Genomic DNA, 19,844 nt, shown 5'->3' with positions numbered 1-19,844 from the left:
TGTTGATTGAGGCTTCGTTAACAAGTTATTAAAAAATTTCAAATCGTTCTAAAAAAATTATTTTTAGTTGCGAGGGTCAATTACAATAATTTTTGGTAAATAGACATACACCCGAAATCCTACGCACTTTCGAGAAAAAAATTAGAATAGGTAGACAAATTTTTTGGCGAAATTAAAATATTTCAAATCATTCTGGAAAAATTATAGTAGGTTACAGGGGACAATTACAATCATTTTTGGTCAATACACATATCCACGAAATCCTACGCGTTTTCGAGAAAAAAATTCATTACCGAAAATGTGATGCCTGACCATACCATTGATATGTTTCACTGAAATTTCATGTGTTTCAAATCATTCTGAAAAAATTATTTTTAGTTGCAGGGATTAATTACAATCATTTTTGGTGAACACACATATACCCGAAATCCTATCCACTTTCGAGAAAAAAAATTCAGTAGCTGGACAAATTTTTCGGCGAAATTAAAAAATTTCAAATCATTCTGAAAAAATTATTTTTGGTTCCGGGAGTCAATTACAATCATTTTTGGTGAATAGACATGCATCCGAAATTCTACCCAGTTTCGAGAGAAAAATTCGAGTAGGTGCTGATATTTTTCGGCGAAATTAAAAAATTTGAAATCGTTCTGGAAAAATTATTTTTGGTTGCAGGGGTCAATTACAATCTTTTTTTGTCATTACACGTATCCCCGAAATCCTACTATATTTTCGAGAAAAAAATTCTTTACCGAAAATCTAATGCGAGGACAGAAATGCTTCCCTGAAATTTCATGCGAATCTTTAAAATGTTATAACTCCTGAACGCATTGGACGATTTTAATGTTTCAAAAATCAAACAACGCGTATTTCTGTGGAGAATATGTAGAAATTCTAACAATATTGAAAAAGTTGTTCCTTGACACTGTAAAATAAGAAAAACCCCCTAAAGCTGACCCAATTTTCAAACGGCCATAACTCCTACAATAGTAAAGGTGTCTTATTGAAATTTTTTTCTGAAGCAGAACTCTTAGATACCTACAAAAATGTATTAGACAACTTTTCTGTAGAACGTCAAACAAATTTATTAAAAATGAAAAACAAATTTTTAAGACAAATCGACAGGTGCCTAAATTTTTCGACGAAAAAAAATATTTCTCACGAATTTAGTAAATGGGTACAACTAAATGCACTGTTACTTAAACTGAATTTTTAAAAATGCACGTTTACAGAAATTGTTCCTCCCACGCGAATGAGATTTTTAGCTATTTTTCCCGTAGCCCGCGGGACTTAGTTTTCCATTAACGCGCGAACGAGTAGGCGATAATTTGATCGAAAGATCCCGTACGATGCCAGGGAGAATGCATTTCCAGTTGGCGTTTTCCGGTGGAAATTCTCTTTACTCGGGGACGAGGGGTCACACGTGGCGCCAGGTAGAAGGGTAAAGGGTATGAAAATAGAATGTTATTGCCCGTTTGGACGTACCCCCGTAGCCAGTCGATATTCCCCTTTTAAAGCGGACACTTGTTCCGCCGCGAAAGGGAAGGAAATGGAGCAACGCGTGCAGAGAGGACTTTTATTGACAACGAATATCGGTTATCGCGACGACGCTGAGAGGACACGTTTGCCTTTGCTTTCAGTGCCGAGGCTCTACGGCGAAAGGGTGCCCTTCCAGTCAATCAGAATCAGCAACAGCAACGTCCAACAGACCATCGTCGACACTCACAACTACTATCGTTCCAAAGTCAAACCATCGGCCGCTAACATGCTCGAAATGGTGAGTTCTCGACCAGTTTAGAATTTCTTTCCAAACTATAGTCTTCTACGGAACTATCAAAACCAAAGTTTAAAAGATTTATAGTCTGTAAAACGACGGAAACTTAATTTAAACAATGACCAAATAGTTTTTAACATGTCGTATATCCTCGTTTGATGATTTAAAAATAAATTGCGGGGAAACTAATTTCACCAGCGCCCGGGGACCGAAATGCTCGAAATTTTGAAATTCAACACGCGCGTTCGATGCAGTTTTCCTCGTAAACGTACAACCAGCATAAAATAGTACTATCCCGTCCCGTTCGTCGCGAGCACCGTCCCTTTGAAGTGCGTCGCAGCGAAGGGATTAATGATTTATTCATAGTGTCGGATGCTTTGCTACAAAGGGCATATTAGTCTAGTATTCGTTCTCATCTTTCGACTATTATCCTTCGTAAAGCGAATACGATTACGCATTCATGCGCGCCCCATTACCTGCCAAAACGAGAAACTAGCGTAAACAATAACGTGAAATTAATCCTTCTCGTTCAGAGACACGTAAACCACACAATACTAAATATAAAACATTGATAAACAAAGTTGTTGGCAATATTACAAAAGAAAATTATTCCTAGTTTTATATTCATAAAGAATGTTCGGTCAGCCATGATAAAAATTGTAATGGGAGATTCTAGAGGACAAAATAAGACGAAAATCAAGAATAACAATTTGTTGATTGTGGCTTTGTTTAAAAGTTATCAACGTTCAAAGTTCCGCCTGTAGAACGGCGCGTGTTAGTGGCTCTCACTCAGCATGAGAGGAACTTCAAACGTTAATAACTTTTTGACGAAGCCTCAATCAACAAATGGTTATTCTTGATTTTCGTCTTATTTTGCTCTCTAGAATCTCCCATTAAAATTTTTCCCAGGTCGAACACTCTTTTTGACCAAGGGTGGACATTTTCGAATAGTTTTTTAAGCTCTTTTAAATCCACACGTCGTATTTTCACAAAATTGTGCCCCTGTCTCTGGCCAGATTTTGCGTTGTTGTGTCAACAATATCTCGCTCGAACGTCATTCAACGTCCAGCATTCGGAACGTTAGCGTCCACTCCGTGAATCGACGAGAAATTGTATTTGGGATTGACAATTGGGGGAAAAGTGTCCCTTTCGAGATGCTCGCGTTAACCGACATCGAGGTTCGTCGACCGTCCGTGAACACGACCTTTTGCATCGGGAGAATATAGTCTCGAGCGCATTACGGGCTCATAACCCCTGAAAGACGGATGACGCGAACCGTTTCAACCCTTCAGCCGGCGCGATCGGTCTTTTTCGCCTGGCTTTGAAGTTCCATCGATTCCGTAGGATTCCCCGGCGAAATCCCGCGACGCGGATACCGTGGGTAATTTTCGAGCACTCCTTCGGATGGAATCGGGGGATTCGTCGGGCTTTCGTTCCGTGGAAATTACGTTCGCCCTTAACGCGATCGGTTCGGCCGAGATTTCCGTTGAAAGGGACGTCCCCCGTGCACCCGGGGGGGGCTTTCGCGAATGAAAATTGGGTGGGATCGTTCCTTTGCTCCCCGAGGTCTGTTCTAGCCAGGTAACTTTAAAAGTTTAGTAAATTTCGGGAGAAAAATACTCTTAACGCGTTGCACTTCCAGAACGAACCCCTCAAATTTTTGGACAATTGGAAACTAGGCACAATTTATCATTGAACTTAGTTTCTTTGACATACGATCTTAAGAATTAATCTTTTTGAGCTCCTCGATGAGAAATTGTGTCATCCATCTTGAAAAGTGGAAAATATTTGAGAGAAAAATTAAATTCGACATGTGAAAATTATTGTGTTTTTTCGAGACGGAATCGTATATTTTTTAATCATTATTCGATGTAGCTAGTAGTTTCGAAAGGAAAACTATTGTATTATTAATTTTTATATTATTAATTGCCTGTCTATATATCTTAATTTGAAATAAGTTTAATCTCTTACGAAAAAGAGATCGAAATCCCTTTGGTTCCATCGTAAGATTGGAAATTACTTTCGTATCATGTTTATCCCGGTGAAACTGGCATTAAACTTTACGCACGAACTGCAGTTTACATAATCAAGAGTCTGGAACTACTTCCAGTATAAACAATGTCGTTTCCCTTCGATTTTATTGGTCGGTTTCGGTAATGGGATGGAAGTTTCGTTTGGGAATCTTTAGTATCGTACGTTATAGAGTAACTGCACGGTCATAGGATTTTACAAAACTACCCACTAACAATTGAACGAACGAACGAATATAACTCGAGCTCACTTTGTGTATTCGTTACTTGTTTCAATAATTTATCGCTTCTGTTGTACTTTATAATTATCTAACAAGATTCATAAAATGTCCCAAAACTCGATCAATAAAGCACTGTACGTTTACAAATTATTAACGATACACGTAACAACCGATCTTCAATTTCCTTGGATAAAACGTATCGTTGGCTCGAGAAGATATGACAGGAATTATTCCAATATTTTTTCAAGAGTTCGAGGGACCAGGGTGGACGCGAAAATTCCATTAAAACCGTGCGCGAAAATGACGTTCCCGGTGCCAACGGCATTAGCAAATAAAGGGTTAAACTCGTTGGAACGTCGCTTTCCTTTGTGCCTTTCCCGCGGTTCGTTAGTCGGCGCGACAAAAGCAACGGGTTGTTTTTCGACGAAAGAGAACACCGGAGCCGGGCTACGCAGCTCATTGCCTCCGCGGAAGGGGATTTGTCTCGTGCGAGGAGAACACGGTCGTTAGGTGGCCGCGTTACAGATGTTTCCACTCGTTCAAACGGTCAACGATTCGCTTGGAACGCTTTTAAATGCCGTTCGAAATTCCTCGCCGAGCCAACGAAACGTTCCTCTGACTTCGAAGCTGTCGCACTTCATCAAGTAGGAGGAAATAATCGAATATCGTTGGTTCCGTTAGCGCGCTCGATTTTCCACGAATATCTTATTGGACACTAGGATGTACTTCAAACAAACTCGAGAACACACAGATAATTATAGGGTACTCTATTTAACACTAAACCTACTGGCACTTCATGTATACCCATTCCTACCATGACTTTTCTTTTTGTTTTTTAGCGAGGCAACGTACTTTGCAATATACATTATATGTAAAGAAAGTTGTGTTTTTATGTTTATTCGTAAGATATTTTTCTCTTTTAGGTTAAAAAATTGTTCACTTTTCATCGAATAGAAGATAAAACGTCCTTGAAAACGAATTTTGTTCCAAGTAGTTAGTTCTAGAGAAAATAACTATCTAAGAAAAAATGCTGGCTAGTAACTACGCAAATTGTATTTAAAATTAAGTTAATTTTCAATTAAATAAACAATTTATGGTCCAGTTTTATCGTACACTAATCGTACGATCAGTAGGAATTGCTGAAACTTCGTTTGGAATGTAGCGTCAAAGTAAATGTGAAAATAAACATAGAAGATAGCAAAAATTATAGTAGGTGGTATAGTCATTGGATAGAGGATGAAATGCCCTTTAAAATGAGCGTTTGTACGAGTCGATAGCTTTATTAGTTCCGGAGATATGAGGATTTTAATTTCAAGTCGATGCGGTGGCTAGTTACGGAGATACGACGGTCCGAAGCGTTTGTTTACGTTCCATTGTTTACGTCGCGAGATGAATGAACTCACGTGACCGTAGTAAGTAGTAAACGTGACGTAACTAGGTCACTCGGTCGCGAGTCACGTGCGAGAAAGAGAGGTCCCGCGCGACGGGTCAGACGGAGACAGCGATAGTCGAATTAAGAAAAATTACATTTTACATAAATTACGATATCTCCGAAACGGTAAGTCCGATCGACAAAAACGAAAAGCCATTTTAAAGAGGAAGGTTTGCCGCTGCTAACAGTGGTTCAAAAATGGATAAAGCACTAGTAGTTTCGGAACTGCACGCGTCTAAAGTTTTAGTATTTTTAATACGCGTTAATAGGCTTTCGTAAGACGGAGAGCACGTGGACAGTGGAATGTACAAAATTACCTTTTACATAAATTACGATATCTCCGGAACGGAAAGTCCGATCGACAAAAACGAAAAGCCATTTTAAAGAGGAAGCCTTGCCGCTTCTAACAATGGCTTAATAATTAATAAAATATCAGTAATTTCGGAACTGCACGCGTGTAAAGTTTAACTATTTTTAGTATGCTTTGTTAGACTGTTCTGAGGCACTGGAAACTGAAAATTCTCTTCTTTCGTCTTTGCTATACATATATTAACTAATTACATTGGAAGCTAACCAGAATTTTATACCAAATTCTGTCCAGTTCAAATGTAATACATATTTTTCTCAGAAAACAAATAATAAGATCAGAAGTGAATATTGTAAAATTCATTCTACATATATATCAGAAAAAATTCGTTCGATTAAAAAACCATCATCAGATATACATGTATAATATTACATAGCAAAGATTAATTATATATATGCAAATCTAACGTCTCAAACTATACGTGAGATATAATTAAATGAAAAACGATTTCTCGAAGTTCGATTTTTAGGAAATCTCGATTATAGACGACTCGATATAAATTCTATTCCCGAATCGATCGACCCAGACACGAAGGAAGTACCAACATCGCGGGTCATTAAATGGGTTATTGAATTCCGTGAAAATATTAATCCAACGAACTCTAACAGAAGTAGGAGCCAGTCTCCGATAACCATTAGCAGTTGATGCAATTATAAATATATCCAACAAGGGGAAAGAACATTCTGGTAAGTCTGCAAATGCGAACGTCGGTGCGCAATAACGGTAAAAGCAATATAATTTAATTCTTGGATCGTCCCCGAACGGCGTAACATGTATTTCGTCCGACGGCTCGGAAAACTTTCCTCGATAATTGGACTTTGATTAAAATTAAACGGCAAAAATGTAGCAGCTTGTTATCCGCGGGAAACGTTTCGCGGATTCCGTCGCGCGATAGTTGGAGTCGCGAGGTTTCGCCAGTTCGATTAAAGCTAACTGGCAAATTCGCGAACGCTTGTTATCGGTTAAATAATTAGGCGAAATTTATTCAGTCCACGATTACATTTTTGTAAAATACATTACAAAATACATTACAAAATACAATACAAAATACATTACAAAAGATATTACAAAATATATTACAAAATACATTACAAAATACATACATTTTGCAAATTTTTTCTACGACACCTGGTACTGCTGTTAATTTCATCGAAATAATACGATATAAAATATTAGAATATTATTAAATTTTTTAATAATAAAAGAATCGTGAATTCTCGAGTTAAAAATACACTTGTCCAAAGATCGTATTAGTTTGCCATTGTGAAGCATTTTTCAAGTTTTACGAAACCGATTACGCGTTTAGACGCTACAGCGGGTAAAAGATTGTTTAAATTGCATTAACAAAGGAGACCCGAACACAGCGAAGCTGGGAGTCGAGGCGCTTAACTGGATGCAATTAGTCTAATTGTCTGGAGTCCATTTAACCGAAATAATTGCATTGCATCGCGAACAGAGCGCGTTAATAGAAACACTGGTGCAATTAATAACTGAGACAGGGGAGATCTAATTTTGAAATAAAGCGACGCGATTTCAGTCGATTTCAAGACGCTTCCGACCGAAGATCAAAACAAAATTATTAACGAAAATAAATTAATCTATTTAAGAATCCTGAAATTCTTTCAAATCTCGAAAGTATAATTTCTTGGTGTATTTAACAAATTAAATGCATAAATAAAAACGAGCAGCGTGGACAGATTGTCGGAAGTTCAGATGCTTCGAAGGCAGTGAAAACTTTCGAAAGAATCCCCTTTAAGCCTTTTCGAACCTTTCTGAAACTTTTCAGACCAAGTATTTATGAAGTTTCGAGGCTTTGTAGATTACGTGGACTTTTAAGCGTATTTCAGTCTCGCGGAGTGGCCACAATATCAACCGAAAGCGTCGAAGTCGTCCACCCGTGTCGACTTTTGTTTCATCTCGGTGGATTTCGTTTGTCTGGGCTGTTTTCGAGCCGAGTCGGACGAGGTTCGTTACGGGCGGATCGGAGGCAAGACGACCGCGCTATCAAGCTGTTTATACAGCGCCTGTATACTTTCGCGAGGGGAGTTGCATTTTAAACGGCCTCATAAAAATTTATCGGGTCGTCTCCGTACGCGCGTAGAATCCATCCATTAAACTTAGCCCACGTCGCGGAGGATGCATCGACGAGTCGAAATTTTGTAATCGCGAGAAATGGATGTTTCACGTCTGTGGTTAAACGATAGAAAATAAAAGGTATCGCGAACGAAACAAAGTCGAAAGAGTGATTTTATGGAAAATCAAAGTGTCCAGACAGTTTATGCTTTTTTTTCTTTTTGTACGTGGGGAAATCCTCATAGTTAAGCACACTTTTAACCCACGCATTTCACTGTAACGAACATCTGTTTATATTTATCGCGCATAATTGTTATAGGATCTATTTTAAATAAACCCGAGAACACACAGATAATTATGTATTACTGTATTTAATAAGGGAAATATAGATTTGATCGTATCACTGGCGCCAAGACCGCGAATATTAAACACTGTCTAATAATAATCAAGTTCAACCATACGAATAGTTCCCTCGTCATTGTCATAATCTTCAACGGGTATAGTGTTCGCGAATTTACGAGTCTCAAGGGGAAACTTGTCCCCGCAGAAGCGTCGGTTGTGAGACACCTTAACACCCTTTCGACGTAAAGATGCAATATCGCACCGTCTCGAAGAGTTATAAATTTTTATGAGAGAACTTGGCTCGCAACTGCTACGATACACGGCGCTCATTGACCGTGGATATTAACAACAAATAATAAAATATAGATTGAAATAGAAATTTATGCGAATATTAACCCTTTGAGGTCTCGGTCTTTGCATACGCTGAATCAAGGAATTTCGTAGAAAAATTGTAATGGGAGATTCTAGAGGCCAAAATAAGACGAAAATCAGGAATACAAATTTATTAATGGAGGCTTCGTTAAAAAGTTATTAACGTTTAAAGTTCCGTCCTTCCTGAATTTTTTTCTCGAAAGTGGGTAGGATTTCGAGGGTATGTCTATTCACCAAAAATGGTTGTATTTGATCCCAGAATCTAGGAATAATTTTTTCAAAATGATTTGAAATATTTTTTTCCCCTTGAAAAATTTAAGCACTTGACGATTTTTCTTAAAAATTTGTTTTTCATTTTTAATACATTTGTTTGACGCCCGACAGAAAAGTTGTCTAATACTTTTTTGTAGGTACCCAAGGGTTCTGCTTCAGAAAAAAATTTCAATGAGATATCTTTACTATTGTAAGAGTTATGGCCATTTGAAAATTGGACCAGTTCTAGGGGATTTTTCTCACTTTACAGGGTCAAGGAACAACTTTTTCAATATTGTTAGAATTTCTACATATTCTCCACTGAAATACGCGTTGTTTGCATTTTGAAACATTAAAATCGTCCAATCCGTTCAACAGTTATGATGTTTTAAAGATACGCATGAAAATTCAGTGAAACGTATCAATGGTATGGTCAGACATCACATTTTCGGTAATGAATTTTTTTCTCGAAAACGCGTAGGAATTCGAAGGTACGTCCATTCACCAAAAATGCCTGTAATTGACCCCTGGAACTAAATATAATTTTTTTAGTATGATTTGAAATTTTTTAATTTCGTCTAAAAATTTCAGTTACTCGAATTTTTTTCTCGAAAATGCACAGGAATTCGGGGGTATATCTATTCACCAAAAATGCTTATAATTGACCCCCACAACCGAACATAATTTTTCCAGAATGATTTGAAATTTTTTAATTTAATTTTTTAATAAATTTTTAACGAAGCCTCAGTCAAGAAAATTGAAATTTTAAAATTAAAATTTTCCCATTAAAATTTTTCCCAAACCGAACACCCTGTATATTAATACAAATTATATTCCTTGATACATTCCTTATTTTAATACTTGACGACCAACGTTTATACTAGTTCATATCATTACATAAATATAATTATCAGAAAGTCTATTGTTTAATTCTGAAAAAAAATTACTGTTTCAGAAGTGGCATTCTGGTTTGTCCGAGGCAGCGCAGAAATGGGCTAATCAGTGCCCCGGGCTGGTGCACGACAATGCAGCTGGTTTATATTTGAACGGTTTTGGGGAGAGTGGACAAAATATCTTCATTACGACGGATCGAACGCTCTGGTAAATTTCGAACAATTTTTACTTTTCCGCTAACTGTGAAAATATTTGTATCAGACGACCGTGTTGTAGATTGTATTTTTGTTTTTAAATACTTTGTAGATCTCTCATTGGAGATTCTACTTTTAAACGCCGTTTGCAGGATTCGTTCATTTTCTGGATAGTAGATTCATCAGCCGCAGATGATTGTTTCGCGGTGCTCGAGCAACCGCGGAACTCTGGCGCACGGAGCGCAGAATTCCGGGCTACCAGATATTGTGAAATACCGGTGAGAACCAGAGTCTCCATTTCCGCTGAATTGGTCCGTCGATACGTTACGGATTCAATGAATTTTTCGTCTTTCCGCGCTGTCACCGCTGTTTAAAAATTCCGTTGCATCTGTGTTCGGATTGGTTGTTCCCAATATTACGAATTCATCACAATTTTTCGAAAACAAGTAATTCCTAATGGAAGAATTTATTTATCGTAATATATAGAATGGTTAACAAAAAAAATATAATTTCTTCCTTAAGGTTGTTTTTCTCAAAACTTTGAGTCTTTTTAGTATTTTTGAGGAAACCATGTTTTTAATTCCGTATAAAGTTTGTGGTGCAGGGAAAATTGTTTGACTATTTTTATATATATATTTATACTATATTCTATACATATATTTATACTATATTTTATACATATATTTATACTATATTTTATACATGGTTGTCTTTGGACCAGCAACAAATAAAATGAGATTGTATATAGGGTGGTTAACAACAAAAATATAATTCCTTCCTCGAGATAGTTCTTCTCAAAACTTTGAGTCTTTTTAATATTTTTGAAGGTGTCATATTTTTAATTCCATATAAAGCTTGTGAGAAAATTGTTTGACTATTTTTGAGATTATATAGATAGTTTGAGGTATTATAAAGAAGACGATTCGATAATTTTTGGTTACGATATTTACACTGTTCCATTTCGAATATAGAATTGGTTTCAGAGAAACGATCGTTCTATTATCCAAACGTGTTTTTCCAGGAACAGTCACGTATCCTGTTCGAAGCAGGTAATGGAAAGTTCTACCCGCAGGTCTATTTCTGGCGGACCAATCCGTTAGTCGACTACCATAGCGTTTCAGTGGAGGAGCCTATTATTGCTCAGACACGGAAGTTTCGAACGATTCGGAATTACAATTCGCTATTGTTCTATTTCTGTCTAACGATAACTCGTTTTCGCACTGGCTGGTCTCCTCGGGGAACCACCTGTTGACGTTCGGTGAACAATTGTCGCCGATGTCGCTTCCGCGTCTTCTGCTTCGCGAACAATGCCGCCAGAACTGTGGGTGTGCCTTCTTTTTCCTTTCTAATTGATCCCGTTTCACTCTTTCAAACAGATCGTCTCTTCTTCCAGTAGGAGTACCAAAATACTAGGTGTAGTCGAACTCGAGATTAATTATTTCCCAGAGTCAAAATTCAATAGCTCAATTTGCTAATACACGTAAAATTTAGGAACTTCCATAAAGCTTTTTAAATCGAATGCACCACGTCTAACGTTGTGATTCTTTCTTGTAGTTTATGCAACTATATTTCAGTCATACATTCACATTTTTTATACAGTTTTAAGCAATTGTTTTTTTTTATCTCCCTCACCTGGGATGAGATAGATCTGAGTTTTCAGTGTGGTCCAAAACAAAAAAAAAAATTGTATGATATGTCTAAGGGGAGAGACTCAATTAAAATGTTGAATCGAGAATTGATATTTGGCAATTTTTTTATTACACAAGACCTCTTCTTTCCAACATATATTCTTCAACGTTTTAAGATTCAATAATTTTTTTTCTCGACCCAATATTTTGACCCAATATTGTGGAGATTTTCTCGACACGTTAGCGCGATTATTGATTCGATTGATACGTTTTCTGTCCAGGAATTTCGCCATCAGAATGTGGTTCATGGAGTACAAAGACTACAAATACGGATTAGACAATTGGAGCAACTTCCACAAAATCGGCCACTACACCCAGATCGCGTGGGCCTCGACGCATCTGGTGGGATGTGGCGTGAACCACTGCACCGGGGGCGGTGGTCCCCTGGGGAAGGACTACTACATGTACGTGTGCAACTACGCCCCTGGGTGAGTGCATCGACTCGAAGAAACGCGCAGCAACGGAAGCGTTAATCAGGCGCGTCGAATTTAGTTTCGCGCGAACGATGACCCCGGAAGCGTCGTTTCTGGGTAGCAGAAGCTTATTTCCGGGTGGTCGTGGGGTGTGATTCTCTCCCCCACTCCATTATATGGATGTTTACTCCACCACCGAGAGAAGTTCATTTTATATCGGTTACGAGATAGCCCGGTTACGCGCGAAAGCGGTTCGCCGTGAGAATAACAATCGCGACGCGAGCTTTTACGGGGATTACCGTGCAATTGAAAGATACAGCGTGTTTGCGTGGGACGTAACGCCGCGCGTGCTCTTCGAAACGGCGCGAACGTTCGCTGGATTTTCGTATTCCGCCGCAGCGCTGGTTTAATCTTACGCTCGCGCGGTTAGGAGTCGTTAAAAGTCGGAATGTTCGCGGGTATCGTCGAGCAACAAATCCGTATTACGCCCCTTAGGGGGTTAGTTGGATTTTGTTTACCGAGAAAACGGGGTGAGGAGTTTGTTCGTCATTCGAAACTGCCTCTGGAGCAAAGTTTGGTCGATTGGAAGTAGCCTTGTTCTCTTGTACAGGGTGTTCGTCCACTGGGAAAAATTTTATTGGGAGATTATAGAGAAGAGGCCAAAATAAGACGAAAAAGAAGAGTAACAATTTGTTGATCGAGGCTTCGTTGAAAAGTTATTAACGTTTAAAGCTCCGACTGTAGAACGGCGCGTGGTAGTGGCGCTCACTCAGCATGAGACACTCTTAAACGTTAATAACTTCTTAATGAAGCCTCGATTGACAAATTGTTATTCTTGATTTTCGTCTTATTTTGGTCTTTAGAATCTCCCATTAAAATTTTTCTCATTATTTCTTTATTTTACCTTGCAGTGACACGCTTACTAAATAACAAACAACTGTATTGGTGATGGATGACTTTGATATCGAGGGAGAAGTAGCGAATATTAACTGTTCATACAGCAGAACGAATGATCAGCTCCTGATTGAAAATTGCCTCCGCGTCAGACAAGACGAATTAATACTTCGAACTTAAATACGAAAGCCCTCGTCGGGCGTGTGAAATTCGAAACTGGTTGCAGCAAGGTTATTCCATTAAATACGGTCGAAAGTTGCAAACTTTGTTTTAACGCGTAACGCTCGTGACTTGTTATTCGAGAATTGCATTAAATTGTCGGGACTGTAAACGGAGAAAACGCTGAATTTATAAACTGTTTATTTGTGAAATACTTTTATTTTAATTTTATTTGAATTATAATCCTGAGAGTAGAAGTCGTCGATGATATGCTCTGTAATCGTAAAATAAATGAATAGAAATATGGGTAGATAGGCAGATGAGCTTTTGCTACTCTCGAGATTGAAATTTTTTATTTGGGTGCTGAACTATGTAATTTTATTCGAATTATAAATCTAAGAAAAACAGTTGTCGATGATAGGCTCTATAATTGGCTTCAGATTTAGTTGGTAAATTACTTAACAGTAAATGATAGGTGAATAAATGATTAAAAATATAGATGGAAAGGGGGATGAATTTCTGCTACTCTCGAGATTTAAATTTTTTATTTGGGTGTACTATGTAATTTTATTTTAGATTTAGTTGATAAATTATTTAACAATAAAAGTGGTAGATGGACAAATAAATAGAAATATAGATGCAAAGGGGGATGAATTTTTGCCACTCACGTGATTAAAATTCTTTATTCGAGTGCACGGTCATAGTTTATAGGCTAAAATGGAAACTGATCGAATTGTTTCTTTGAAATTCGTTGCAACAGCGAAACGCGCAATGTAACAGTGGCCTGCGAAAGAACCACTTGTCGGGGGAACAAAAAGAACGCGGAAAGCGAGCAGCTAAAGCAAACGCAATACAGTGCGGACTACCAACTATACGCTCGTCTATGAGGAGCTGAAGCACCTTGTATGTATTCCCTTCGCTTCTCGCGATTGCTCTTCTGCGCGCGTACCACCGTGACCGTACATTTTCATTCCCGAGTTTCCGTTATTTTCACTGGGATTCGCGATTTAGTTGTTATGCTAACGCACAGAACACGGGATACTCGCTTTTATTTTGATCGTGAAAATTCCCATTTCGACCGGATTACGCTGTAAACAGGCTTCTAAGTTTCATACACATAGATTTTATTTCTATTACGAATTAATAATTGTGTATTTTCATTCACTCTATCTATGCTCGAGATTCACAAATACTTTATCATCGTCGAGTTAATTTGATCGATTTGTCCATCGTTTAACCTCTTCAACGCCTTTGATCACATATGTGGACGTTTAGTTTTTTATAATTACACTTACTATCAATAATAAATTGACCAAAATTTTCACTAGAGATTATAAAAAAGAAAAGTCGTTCCTGAAGAGGTTAAAGCTTTCTTTAACATCCTCTGTGGCGTTAACTCTCGGAACTCGTCACCAGAGGGCTACGCTCTCGTCTCTCTCGCAAGCGCTTACCCGATTAAGCCCACCGATCGGTCAGAATAGCAAACCAAGCAATTATCGCGTACTGGTCGTAATCAGGCCGTCAGAAATTTATGCTTGCCGGTCATAGTAATCGAAAAGTTCGCCTGGCGAGTCCCGCGATACGCGAGGGCCCACGGGAGAAGCATAATCCGGAAAATTGCGGACGAGAAACAAATTTATGACGGCACTCGACGCGAAACAGAAGAGAAGAGAAGAGGCAGACCGGGGTCGTCGTAATTTAAATTCTCATCGTTCGTCTTTTTCGTCGACGCGGTGGAAAAATATCGCGCGCACGCGCCCGGGGAGGGATAAACAGAGAACCAAAACGAGGACGAGAGACCCGTGGAAACGAAGTTAGCCGGGAAATCAAGACGAAGAATCGCGAGAAGGTGAAATAAAAAATGAAAATAAAAGCGCCCCGTTACGAGTTTGAAAGCCGATCCCGTGAAGCTGCGCGAACGTAGAAGAGGAAAATGGCGGAGTGATTAGAGCTTGGGGGGGGTGGGGGGAGTGAATAGAGCGATAAAGTGTGCAGAAACGAGGCGGTGGGGGGAGGGTCGAGCGGATAAAGGAACGCAGGACGGGATACTCTGACAGTTAGGGGATCGCAAATAGAAATGCAGGCCCCGGTGGATTCAAAAGGTCCTCGAAGACGTCGACGCCCGGAAATCGCGGTGACCTCAACGTTAGGGGCGGAAGAATTTACAGGGTGGCCCATTGGGATAGTGATCCCTCGATATCATTGTCATTGTAAATAATAGAAAGAAGCTTTGCTGATAAAAATTGTATTCGATGTTCCAGAATCACATTGAAAATTGACTAATTTAATAGAAACTGTACTTTGAAATTAAGTATCGTATTTGTGGTTGCAAAAGCCTGCAGGATGTTATATTTGCGTCCAAAGTATTAAATACTAAATTTCAGGAATATTTATAAAATATTTGCAAGGTACTTAAAATTCTACAAAAAACTATATAACATATTATGTCTGAACGCAGTGATTTTCATCCCCAGTAATTTAAAAGCGTGTAATTCGATTTAGAAACGGAGTTAAAAATACGAGACCGACAAATTTGCAGATTTATTTATACAAACAGACGTCTCGAGTTTAGTGGAGCACCCTGTAGAGAGAGTAGGGCACCGGAGCAGAAGGGAAACAGGAAATCGGAGGGAAAAATGAAGGAAGCTCGCGATAAAGCGTCGGGAACATGTCACCGTGAATATCGTTCGGAGGACAATGGATCTCTCTGAATGGATTTAATGCTCCGTTCGAAGGTAGGCCGTGCCCGGCGTCCCATAAAATCGCATAGTCGTCTCCGTGACTCGTAAAACTCGTACGTCAGAGTATTTCGCGGGGAATTTTAAAGCGTCGCGAGATCTCTGGCGTGTACTGTGGGCCAATGTTGATACAGTATAGCGCGCCTTAATCGGCTGGGCGGAGCGCCTCGAGTTCGGGGAAGCTCCCCGCGGGAAGATAAAAATGCTAGACCGAAACTTTCTTTATGGCTTTGACTTGTTCGACAACATTCTTGCACCGAGTAGTATCGTAATACGATTCTCGATCGGTTTCCAGCATTTTTTTGTACACTTTCGTGGCTCTAACAGATTTGGAAAACCAGTGAGAATCGCATGTTCGAAGAAAAGCGCATTTTTAGACCGTTGAGGGGACATTGAAATTTGTTTTATTCGAAAGAATTTATGTACACACGGTTTTACACGAGTTTTATTATTCTATATAAATTATACTACGTTTGACTTCGTTTGTCTATGCTTTAATTTTGCTTGCTTGAAAAGAATAACAGAAATTCATCTGGTATAAATTAAATTGTCACTAACGTTTTATTATAGTAAAACAATTCTAGATATCGAAGGGAACAAGTAAATTCAATAAGCGTGTATCGTGTAGGTGTTCCATCGTTAAAGAAAGAACCGTACTTCTTGCAGTAGTTTCGTAGCTTGACGTTTGTCACGACTCGCTCAAAAATCGTACAATTGACAGTGCAAGTGTTACTGATCCAATTACTGTTTTTATTACCGGAAATGGACGTCGTACGTTCTTCTAACGTGCCTTGTCAGTACAAGCGAACGTTGCTTCTACCTGACGAACGAAACGCGTTCCAAGTTCGTTCCACGTTTGACCCAGTTTGCGCGGGAAACGCGTCTCTTCGCCTTCGTCTCGTGATCGCTACTTTTTGACAACGTTCTACGAATCTCTTAGCAATTGAATTAAATTCCAACTTCCCTTGTTTGCATCAAATTTATTTGCTCGAACATTGTCAAGCTTGAACTTCAAAATACATACGTTGATAGTTCATCGTGTACTCCATAACTTGCTAATATATAAACAATAAAATAAAAATCATTTTGTCCATCTCGATGAGCGTCGTACAAATGAATTAATTTAAATTCGAGATCCCCGTTTCGAACGCGCGAGATCGAACGTCAAACTCGGCGCAAATCTTCCCGGGATTAAATGAATTCTAAATAGAACGAGGCTCCCGTTTTATCGCGGCGATTAATTCCTCTAATACGGGATTGCTCGTTGCTCGATGCGTGCAATAAATAAATCGCGTCGACCATATTTTTTCGGTCGCCCGTGTTTTGGCGCGATCTCGTAATTAATTTCGCGACACACGTCGGTCGTTGGCCGTTCGAATTCCAAACGCGGGCCGCAAAAATACTCTAAATGTAAATTAATTGCAGCTCCGTTTGGAAATTGGCTTAAGGTCCGGTCAAAGTTGGGCGATATTTTCGCGTTTGTTCCCGCGAAACGTCGACTCGATTGTCTCGAAGCCGTGGAAATTATTTTTAACACTGGTATTACTGTACTTTGGTGTATAAATATTGCATAGATATTGGAAATTAAGTAACATATGTGATAATTTTAAAGGCACCTGAAGACTCATTTTTCATAAGAATAAGTTACTGCAAACTTCCACCAGGTGTTGCTCGTAAATTAGTTTATATCACGCCGCCAGAGGGCTACGCTCTTGTCTCTCTCGCAAGCGCTCGACCAACTACCCAATATCCTTTTCCTCTTCACCCAAGCAACTTTTATAATTAGATAGTTTCAAATTTAATGTACGTCTTAAAACTGTATTACGAGTGGTACTAAACGGTAACAATAACCGCCGCCATCGCGCTGCAAAGTGACAGCCCTGGGGAACAGCAAAAAGTAACTCCCACGCAGTGGAATAATCTAGCTGCACTCTCGTGTGCAGCGGAACGCAAGCATGCAGTGCCTAATTTTCGAAGCGAGTCTACGGAATCGTAACTTAACGCGCTGCAGCCAAGATCGATGTTAGACGTTCGTTAGAATCTGGGATATACAAAGTGTCTCGTCTTAATTAATGCACTCGAGCTCCTCTGGCTTGCGTTTGGCCTTTTGATCTCAGACGATCCTGCTTTCACGGTGCGTCGAGCTCGTCGTAACGAGGATTATGAATGTATTTAGGCGACCTGATCCATAAGGTTCCTGCATAACTTGCGAAGTACGTCGCGTAACAATTGCAGCGAACCAAAGACCTCCCGTAATTTATTACCGCGCCGTGAATAACCGATTAATCCCGAAACAGACTGATTTCACGTGAATTCTTGTTCGTAGGGGTAATTACAAGGCCGGTTTGGGTCATCCTTACGTGGCTGGGAAGCCGTGTAGCATGTGCAAGGATCATTGCACGCGCAACAAACTCTGCACGAACGCTTGCTATTACACCGATCTATGGTCGAACTGTGCCGAGCTGGTCAGAACGTTTCCGGGCTGGGTCTGCGACACGAACACGAAAGAGGGCAGACAACGACGGTATTCTTGCGGTGCCACCTGCAACTGCAAGGATAAGATCTATTATCGTCACGGGTAGTGAACGATCCCCGACGTCGAGGGCCATTTTCGTCGAACCGGGCTGATCGATCGCCACCGACGCGGGATCTATTAAACACCAGTGGGTTCTTTTTTTTCCTTTATAGCACATTGTCGATTCATTACGACGTCAGCCAGTTTCCAAAGACTGAGTGTTTTTGTTCCACAGCGGCGAGTTTCTAGCAGAAAAAAAAAAAGAAAGTCTGACGTCGTTTAAAGCTTAAGTTCCGGAGTATGATAACGATCCAACGGTTTCCCTTTGTTATTCGTTTGTCCATTATCTTCCTGCGTTATTAAAAGTAAAACTAATCCGCATCGTTAACTTCGTAAAACAGTATCGTTATGATTCGCTGCGCAGAATTGGTTCCTCGAGTTTGTCTTTCGCCACAAAAATGTCTGCTTTTCGTTCGCATCAGGTGGGTTTGGTTTGAAAAAAACTGTTCGGTGTACCTTGCGTGGGGTCCTCTTTGAATACGTATTTGTACGATATTTTTCTGGTATTTGTAAAAATGTTTACTTGTTTGAGTGGAGTGGAACGGTAGATTTATAGTGGATTTAAAGTACAATACCGCGTCTGCTAGAGTTTCTATTTTAATTCGGGACGGAGTTTGATTTTCGACGTTTGATATGATCATTTCTATCGGCGGGCTCGCGCGTCGCCTAAACGTGGGACTAAAAATGTATAAACGTAAGTGGAAGCTCTATCTAAAACGTGTTTAGCGATGTAAGTTCTACGGTAGTCTGTGTATACAAAATATCAAGACGTGCAATTTTCTCGTGATGTCACTCCAACGTTTAACAAGATGCTTTCAGCATACTGTGGGCGCTTATGAATGTATGTCGGGCACGAAGAAAGCGATCCATTTGGTAAATTAAAACAATTACGTAATCGGTTTTACGTACACTCAAGGAAATTAAATTCTTAACCGTGATCGTTCGAATCGGGTCAATTTAAAATATTCGATAATCTTCATCGCGAACCGTCTTCGATGTTATTCAATTTATCATTAATTAGTATTATTTTTATTTAATCAGATAATCCACGATGGGATTGTAAATAAAATGGACGATTATTAGGGAAGGTTGATTTTGAAATTTTTCTTCGATTAAAAGGAATAATCTTCATCGCGAACCGTCTTCGATGTTATTCAATTTACCATTAATTAGTATTATTTTTATTTAATCAGATAATCCACGATGGGATTGTAAATAAAATGGACGATTATTAGGGAAGGTTGATTTTGAAATTTTTCTTCGATTAAAAGGAATAATCTTCATCGCGAACCGTCTTCGATGTTATTCAATTTATCATTAATTAGTATTATTTTTATTTAATCAGATAATCCACGATGGGATTGTAAATAAAATGGACGATTATTAGGGAAAGTTGATTTTGAAATTTTTGTTGGAGTAAAAGGATAAT

The 19,844-nt window shown here is 39.1% G+C and overlaps 1 protein-coding gene across 2 annotated transcripts in view; it reads left to right on the top strand.

The window, feature by feature from the left end:
• Positions 1-19,490, top strand: part of LOC122398171 (cysteine-rich secretory protein 2-like) — a 117,154-nt gene extending 97,664 nt beyond the window's left edge. For both annotated transcript variants that reach the window (XM_043397835.1, XM_043397836.1), the window contains 4 exons: positions 1,638-1,774; positions 9,816-9,961; positions 11,858-12,064; positions 18,167-19,490. In XM_043397835.1, coding sequence (XP_043253770.1) covers positions 1,638-1,774; positions 9,816-9,961; positions 11,858-12,064; positions 18,167-18,422 — 746 coding nt within the window. In that variant the 3' untranslated portion in view covers positions 18,423-19,490. The remainder of the gene's footprint in view (positions 1-1,637; positions 1,775-9,815; positions 9,962-11,857; positions 12,065-18,166) is intronic.
• Positions 19,491-19,844: the final 354 nt, after the last annotated feature.

The sequence above is a fragment of the Colletes gigas genome, unplaced genomic scaffold (assembly GCF_013123115.1).
Source record: "Colletes gigas isolate AHSC1104 unplaced genomic scaffold, ASM1312311v1 Colletes_gigas_Sc00011, whole genome shotgun sequence".
In the NCBI taxonomy this organism is placed as follows: Eukaryota; Metazoa; Arthropoda; class Insecta; order Hymenoptera; family Colletidae; genus Colletes; species Colletes gigas.
Note: the sequence above shows the minus strand (reverse complement) of the source record. Positions and strands in the feature narration are given on the sequence as shown.